Genomic DNA, 8,591 nt, shown 5'->3' with positions numbered 1-8,591 from the left:
CCCTGGCCTTTCCCTTTTGATTTATTTGGCTTTGGAATATAGGTGGGTTTCAGTGGGGTGAAGTTCAGAGCCAGTGACCAAGAGAGAATTCTTGAGACATCTCTGGGGGCAAAACGGTGGTTTATTAAAGCCCATGGACAGCGCCCGGGGTGGGGAGGGGGGGGCAGAAAGCCCTGCTGCACTGGGGCTGTGAGGGGTGGCTGATTATATACTGTGGGGTTGGGAGAGGTAAGGGAAAGGGGAGGTTTTAAAAGAACTTTCATATGCTAAAGAGGACCTTCAAGATACCGAAGCTCCTTGCCAGTCGTGAAGTTAAGCTTGTCTTTCTCCTCTAGCAAGGCATTAACATTAGATAGTTGGGAGATTGTCCTGGAAGGACGTCACAACCATCCCACCCAGGTATGGGGGGTGGGGAGGGGTTGCAGGGGATGCCGCTGCTGTCTTCCGCCAGCACTTTGTTCCCTCCTCACTTTGATGCCAGTGACCCTCATCGGTCTAATGTTTGGACTTCTCCTCCCTCCTAATGTTTTCTAAGATAGACCCCAGACCCAAATATAATTACAAGGGGGAAAGAAAAAGTTTAACACGAAGATTTGCATTTGTTGGGCTGTGGGCCCTGGTTACTGAGCACCAAGTTTTGTTTGATTTGCACAGTATTATAAAAACTTTAAATTTCATGTTCTTTGTCTCTCTTCCTTTTTGTATTTGCCCTCCCCCTCCCTTTCTTCTTTTTCTTTCTTTCCTTATTTTTGCCTTAAGTTAAGGAGCTCTGTCTGGCCCCACTGAGCTGGCTGCCGGATCTGTTACTGTCCCCTTTGACAAGTGTTCACTTTCTAGCATTCCTTGTTACCTCTCATGGCTTGTTTACTCATTTATATGATCTGTTTGCATGCTGATTGCCTTTGTGACACTAGCCTAAATCTAGAGTAAAAACATACTCAATCTGGGATCTCTGAAGTGAGAGGATACAAAAGCAAAGGAAGCAACAGCAAGACTCAATAAATGAGCAGAATTACTTTTTTCAGTTCAGGGTGGTCCTATGAAGTATCGTGAGGTCTTCTGAATAATGTGTGTGCTTGCACCTCCGCGTGCGACTATACTTATGGATGAGTGTATATAGGTAGAGAATTATGAAATGGGCAAAAATCACAGTTTCAGATGAATTCTTTGAGTGAGGTTTCTCTTCCTTCAGTGGGACCCACCTACTACCAATCTATAGTTTCAGTTCTGCCTCAGTCCAACGGGAGGATATTTAGGTACATGACCCTGAATCAGTATTTTACGAGATCCTCATCATTGCTTTGTTGTGGCCTAACATCTTTTCTGGTTCCTTGTGCAAGGTTTTGACTTGTTTATCTTTGACCAAGATCATTCCTGACAGCTCAATTCTAATAGGGTTCTTCCCCATTCTCTTCTTGCCTTAGTTTCTTGCCTGATTTTTAAAAAATTATAATTCTGTCTCATGCCCTCTGATCTATCTGTTAACTCAAATTCTGTCTTGGAAACTTAGCTTCATTAGGGGAGGAAATTCTCACTCCTTTCTTCTGGGCCTTCCTTAGGCCGAATTTTTACTTCATTGGACTCTCTCCCAGTGGCCTGAGGCTCTCCACATGTCATCTGAGGCAACACCTTTTTTAGTCACATCTGCGTAGAGTCTTCTTGGCCTGTCACAATCAAAGCTCCATTCAGATGATCTCACTGTCCCAGGCATTTGTGTGCGGACATTACATTTTTCATTCTTGAGAAAAGTCTAGGAAATAAAAGATGTGAACATAGGAGGAAACTGCCTGGAAATTTGAGAGGCATCCCCAGTAAGCTTTCTAGTCTTTCCTTGTTCTGCAGCTCACAGGATTGAGCCCATCTTTTCTCAATTATCTCAAGTGGAAGGATCATTTAGGACATTTGGTCATTTTACTCCTGATTTTCTTCAAAATGAACCTAGTGCTCTATAACCATGACAATATTTTGGGCCTTTAGTTCAAAAAATTCCCAAAGAGTCTCTTTATCTATTAATTGACAACTAAACAGAACTCTAGGGAAGAGCTATTCCTTTTGGGCATGAAAAGTTATATAGAGGGTGATCATGGAATGAGGACTAGCCGAAGATTTGGAAGTGGTATGTTATAGTCCAGACTCTGCCACTGACTACCTGGTGATCTGGGGAAAGACACTTACCGTCTGTGTGGCTTTCCTTATCTGTTTAAAAAGAAGTAATTTTTAACATGGTTACTCACAGGGTTGTGAGGATTTCCTAAGGATGGATCTGAGTCATCGTCCAAATTGGAGATCCCAGCATTAAGAACCCATCTGTTTACTGTTGACAAAAACAGCACCTTGTTTACTAGAGTGTTTAATGCCATCTACATACATTTGTCATGGGATTCGTTGACATTCATGAGTCAGAGATCTGCTCAAGGCTTTGCAGCTCCAGAGTGAATCAAGAACTCAGGTCTCTTGACCCCAAGAGTCAGGTGATATTACATGCCCACTGTAGAAAGAGCATCTCTGACAGGAACCCCAGGATCAAGGAGCACAGAGGTGCTTCTGTTCATGCTCTCTGCTCACATCTTAGCCACTGAAGTCCCATCCTACCATGTCTGGGCTGACATCCCATTGATCACTCCAGGGCAGATGACACTGGGCCATTTCATTTCTGACCAGAAAAGTTTTTGTCAGTGTTAAGAGGCTTCTGAGAGATGATGTGCCTCTGTTGGGAGTCTGACTGGACTACTTTCTCTCCTTTTTGGTGTCAGGTAATTTTGGTCTGAAGGAACAGAGGAGAGTGGCCAGTTATTAGAATGGCAATGAGATAACTGGCATACTCTGCTGGTTTGTTGCTGGCATTCCCTTTAGGAATAGCAGTGTCCAGACCAAAACCCTTTGACCTCAGGGTAAGGCTCCTTGAATTCTTCTTCTTACCTTCCTCTCCAAGAACTGATAATCCCTGAAGCTATGTATTGCTTTTCTGTACACAATTCCAAAGTTCTTGTCTTCCAGGCAAGTGATACTGGGGCAGCTCTAAACTCCTGTTGACCTTGTAGAAGATATGAGAAGATGGGCTGGCTGCTGAGGAAACCAGGCCTTCCAGTCACATGGCCTGGTGTCTATAACCCTGACTTTCAAGCAGCTCTTTGGCTCAGTTTGGTCTTCCACGACCCACTAGTGATTTTCTCAGAGCTCTAATGTAGCATGAATTCCACTTTGGTGCTTGTACAGAAGTGAGTTAGGCTGAATCAGATTTTTTTTTTTAAATTTTATTTATTTATTTGACAGACAGAGATCACAAGTAAACAGAGAAGCAGGCAGAGGGTGGGGGGAGCAGGTTCCCTGCTGAGCAGAGAGCCTGATGTGGGGCTCGATCCCAGGACCCCGAGATCATGACCTGAGCTGAAGACAGAGGTTTAATCCACTGAGCCACCCAGGCGCCCCACGCTGAATCAGATTTTGACAGGCTCAAGTCCTTTATGGTTTTATTGAAAATATCCTGCCAAGTAAAACAATTCTTTTTCTTTCCATTTAATGCCCTTTACCTTGAAAAGCTTGAGTATCAGGGAGGCTGGTAATAAAAGATCAAATGAGACACTCTTCTCCTAGCATTAATGTTCTCCTAGAAGGTGGGTCAGGGGATCCAACTTCCTAAAAGTGCCTTAGTTGGAGACATGTAAGGAAACCCACCGAGAAACCCTTCCCTAACTATCTTGACGATAGGACTCTCCAGAAGAAGCAACCTCAACTTCTTGGTTTTCATCTGCTAAGGAGTGTCAGGATGTGGAGCTAGGTCTCTGGGAAATTTCTCCCCCATCTCCCATTGTACACGTGGACAACACAGCTCTGAACTTAAGAAGAGGACTTCTGACCCATGCCTATGCTGGGACAGGACACAGCTGCACAGTGGTGATGGGGTAAGGTTGCTAGATGAAGCTAAAGACAAATGTAGAGAAAAACTGCATCAGAATTCAGGGTACAGGCACTCACTTGAGGGCCTGCAGCCCAGGAAGGCCGTCCCAAAACAACCTCTGGGGAAACACCTTCAGGGAAGGAGTGGGGAAATGGAAGGTGAAGCAGTGATGCTCCAGGGACATTAAGGAGACCTGGTCTGAATGCTGCAGTACCTTTGGTCTTAGGAGACACTTTGTCTGGATGCAAAGGTCATGATGCCAACCCCAAAGACCCAGGGAAGTAACAAAAAGAAATGAAGCCATATGAATACTAGAATCACAAAGTTTAAGGCTGTTTGGACCCTATGGATTATGGGCAATATTCCATAGTGGCCTCCCCCATTAAGGATTGAGGGAACATATGCAAATGGGCAGAAAAGGCAAGCTGGTGTTTCATGCCCATAAGCAGCAGAAAGAAATAGTATCTTCAACCTAGAAACAGGTGGTATAGGGGGAAAGAAAAAGCTTGTCAGGAGAGACCATGTGGAAACCAAGGCAACTTTAATACTTGGAAGAGGGCTTAACTCCTTGAGGCTGAAGATGGGAGGAGAAAAAGGATGTAACGTGGCTCCGATACGGATGGCTCGGACCAGAGTGTTTATTACTGGGATAGGAAGATCTGTAGCAGGCACTTCCGGGAAGCAGAAGGTATGGGATGGAGGTTCTGTTCAAGCCAGCAGGTGCTCTCAGAGGAAGGGGGAAACAACAACTGGGATGTTACAATTGTGTCCACACACACATTGGAACCACCACACATACAGAGGAGCCAGCAGAGCTACAGACAAGCCTAAGGGACCTGCCTTCAAGGGGCTACAAAAGAATTAGGAAGATACAATCATTCAGATGAGAGCTGTGCACAGAGCCCCAGAAAGGCAGTCAGGAGACCTGCTTCTCATCCCATCTCTGTCACTCACAAGCTGGGTGATTTGGAGCAAATCGCTTCACATTTCAGGGACCTCAGTCTCCTTGTGGTCATTAAGGAGCTTGGCCAAACTGGATTAGAGTCACCATCTTAGTAGTTAGATCAGTGGGATTCTAATTCCAACTCACAATTTTGGCCTGGACTTGCTATTACCTCCCTCTGTTGAGGCCGAAACCACTCAATACCTCTGAGCAAGGTGAATCTTAAGATGGCATGGTCTCCTGGAGAAGAAAGACACGGAACATTAAAATCCCTTATAACACCCAACAAAATAAATCTTTATATGTAAGCAAGGAAGTTCTTGACAACATTCCTTGGAGTATAGGATGTTCCTGACAGATATTATCTAAATCCAAGCCTCTATATTTGAGATCAGGGAGGTAAAGGCGATTTATTTCCTACTTAGGTGAACCTCTCAGAGGGGCAGGAACTTGGCTCCACAACCAGCCAGAGCTGCTTCTCTCACTCTTCATGCAAGCTAGTGATGGGTTAAGTTTCAAAAGCCTCATTTGTACTCCCCAAAGGGAGTGGGACGCTTGTTTGGGAGGAGGCTGGAAGGGAGGGAGGGTTAAGTATCTGGAAAAAATGGACCTGAGAACTGCATAGGCTTAAACTAAAACCATGGAATGCTCAGCTCTCTCACAGGACAATTTGTTGCTGTCTTTAAGACTCCTGTCCTATCTCCTTATTTTGTTCTGATGCTGGTACCGGTTTCAGACTCACAGACCTGTTCTCTTTGGTTCTCAGAACCTTCCACTGCAGAGACATCCAGTCTTGCTCTCTCCAGACACTGCTCTGTGCACCCTCTTCCCCCTCTTTAATATTTCCTTACTGATCTCAGTGCAGATATTAAGAAAGGGATTGAGTTTAACTGCTCTGCTAAGAAAACATGTCTGCGTTTGTTTTCAAACACATCTATTTGTTTATTTATACACATATTAATAATATACAATATATGAATGACATATAAAGAGTATATTAATAATAAATATGTAGATCGCTCATAATCACACCATGCAGAGATAATCCTATTAATACTTTATTTCTGAAATTTTCCCATGCTCTCATAAAAATCACATACTTGCATAAAGATATATATATATTTACCACATGAAAATCATACCCCAAATCCATTTTTTAATTTTCTTATTTAACACCATAAAACAGATGCTTTTCAAATGATAGGGTTTCTGGAGATAGTTGGAGCAGGGGCTTTTAAATAGCAGTAAAGCAAGTCACCACCTATCTACCCACCACACGGACCATGACCTACATCCTGAGGCTGTTGAGAGGTACTGCTGAGGAGTGTGGTACATGGGTGGGGTACCGTTTTGCTGTTACTGATATCAACAGACAAAACCTACTCTAAGGCTTCTCTGAGAGCCAAGATAATGAGATGCCCACCCCTCCAGGAAATACCCTCTATGAAGTCTTACCTTGGTCCTTTGGACCTTTGCTTTCTTTCCCTTTATGAGTCTCATTCTTTAGAGAATGGAGCTGTAGGTCATGGTAGAGCTTACCTCCACTCCAAGGAGAAGACTTGTGTGTGGGCTTAGGAGAAGTTTTTTTATCCTTGTGTTTCTTCCCCTTGAACTGGAAGTAAGAGCGGGCTGCTTTCCAGGAACAAAACCTGTGAGAAGATTGGCTTCTGGTCACGTGGAAAAAGTTACCTGCTGAAGAGGCTGGCACACTGAGCACAGGGCAACTGGGTCAGGGCCACTCCTCACAGAGAGCAAAGTGTGCAGTAGAGAAGAGGAAAGACTTGGCCTTGGAGTGCTGCCTGTCAGAGGCCCTTCTTCTGAGCCCTCTCTGTGTCCAGGCCTAGCTCCAGTGAGGACCTTGTGTGGGCAGTATGTTGGGATCCCCTTTCGGAACCAGTGAATGGAGTCTTTAAAGAATCTGCTTTATCCAGGTCTGAGTAAGAGTCAATCCCTCCAATGCTTGCTTGAGCATCAGACTATGAGCTCTCCACTTAATCCCACGTGGTACAGCCTGAGTGTCTGACTGATTTCCTCTCAGGTCCCAATCCCTGGTTTTATCTTGTCCCTTACTCAAAGTCATGACCCTGTCATCACATTCCCAGCAGTCTGAGTAAACCCCTTCCTCACATGAACTTGCACTCATATACTTACTCAATCTAAGAACTATTGCTCCCTGGAGTCCCTCACAACTCTCTTCATCTGTTCCCCCCTGGCCCCTAATGCCTTGCTGTCCATCAGCCCACTCTTGCATTGGACCCCTTGGAGGTTGGTCTTGGCCAAGATTGGATTTATTTTCTATCCTGCCTTTTCTCTGATAGTCTTAACTCATGCCCTCTTTCCCATGCCCCCAAGGGGCATTCTATTTGATCCAGCTGTTTCTCTCATTCCACTCGCTATAATGGGTCTTTGTCCCATCAGGAAGCTCCCAGCATGCCACAATGCATACTTTATGGTGCTTAAAATATTGAGAGACCTTGTTTCTAATCCTGGTTTTACCATGTCCAAGTGCTCCTAGGCATCTCTTAGCCCTTTTGAACCTCAATTTACTCATCTATAAAATAGGGATAATGACACTTTGCCCCACCCATCTCAAAGGGCTGTTGAGAGGTTCATCTGGGATAACATATGTAGACACAGTTTGTGCAATATAAAACTCTTTATATAGGAGTGTATAGGAAAGCAAGTGAAGAACCAGCTGCATAAGGATTAGGGATCCAAAGTCTCCCTGAAGCAGTCTATACTTCCTAAATAGGTGTGAAGCAGTGCCGAGCACTGACTCAAGCCAGGAGCAGCATGCATTTCTCAGGGTTCTGATCCTCCAGAAAGTTTCAGGACAAATTTCTGTTTAGTCCTGCTTAGCAGAACCAGAATCAAGTCTGGACTTGGTGCTAGATAACAACTAATGTTCAAAGGATAAACTGGTTATCTTGAACTTCAATTTTTAATTCTTTTTTAATCCTGTATTAAATAATGTATTATCATAGAGGTTTTATTTTTTTTAATTTAACTGAATTACATTTATTTTTTCCTTCCAAAGTTTTCTTTAAATCCAAATTAATTAACATATAGTATAATATTTGTTTCAGGAGTAGAATTTAGTGACTCATCACTTGCATGCACTACCCAGTGCTCATCGTAACAAGTGAACAAAGGCTCTCCTTAACACCCATCACCTATTTACCCCATGTCCCACCCACTGCCCTCCATCAACACTCCATTTGTTCGCTAACATTGAGTCTCTTATTGTTTTCCTCACCCCTCTCTCCTTCTCTCTTTTTTCCCCCTTCCCACGCATTCATCTGTTTTATTTCCTAAATTCCACATGTAAGTGAAATTACATGGTGTTTGTCTTTCTCTGACTGTCTTGTTTTGCTTAGCATAATACACTCTAGCTCCATCCACATCACTGCAAATGACAAGCTTTCATTCTTGTTGATGGCTTAGGAATGTTCCATGGTGTCTATATACCACACCTTGTTTATCCATTCATTAACTGATGGACACTTGGGCTCTTTCTATACTTTGGCTATTGTTGATAATGCTGCTGTAAACGTCGGGGTGCAGATAACCCTTCGAATCTGTATTTTGTGTCCTGTGGTTAAATACCTAGTAGTACAATTGCTGGATCATAGGATAGTTCTATTTATCATAGAGGTTTTAAAATAAAGGTTGGAGGTTGGTAAGCAACCTTTACACTTCTCTTCCACTAAAGTAACACTTATGCATGCATGTGTGTGTGTGTGTGTGTGT

At 43.7% G+C, this 8,591-nt stretch overlaps 1 protein-coding gene across 1 annotated transcript in view; it reads right to left on the bottom strand.

Moving 5' to 3' along the window:
• Positions 1 to 2,727: 2,727 nt before the first annotated feature.
• RGSL1 (regulator of G protein signaling like 1) overlaps positions 2,728 to 8,591 on the bottom strand; it is a 77,119-nt gene continuing 71,255 nt past the window's right edge. Inside the window, exons 18-21 of the mRNA XM_059413931.1 lie at positions 6,381 to 6,490; positions 5,008 to 5,081; positions 3,869 to 3,911; positions 2,728 to 2,765 (exon numbers count right to left, since the gene is read on the bottom strand). Coding sequence (XP_059269914.1) covers positions 2,728 to 2,765; positions 3,869 to 3,911; positions 5,008 to 5,081; positions 6,381 to 6,490 — 265 coding nt within the window. The remainder of the gene's footprint in view (positions 2,766 to 3,868; positions 3,912 to 5,007; positions 5,082 to 6,380; positions 6,491 to 8,591) is intronic.

This window comes from Mustela nigripes, chromosome 10 (genome assembly GCF_022355385.1).
Source record: "Mustela nigripes isolate SB6536 chromosome 10, MUSNIG.SB6536, whole genome shotgun sequence".
Classification (NCBI taxonomy): domain Eukaryota; kingdom Metazoa; phylum Chordata; class Mammalia; order Carnivora; family Mustelidae; genus Mustela; species Mustela nigripes.
This window is presented reverse-complemented; position numbering and strand designations above follow the sequence as displayed.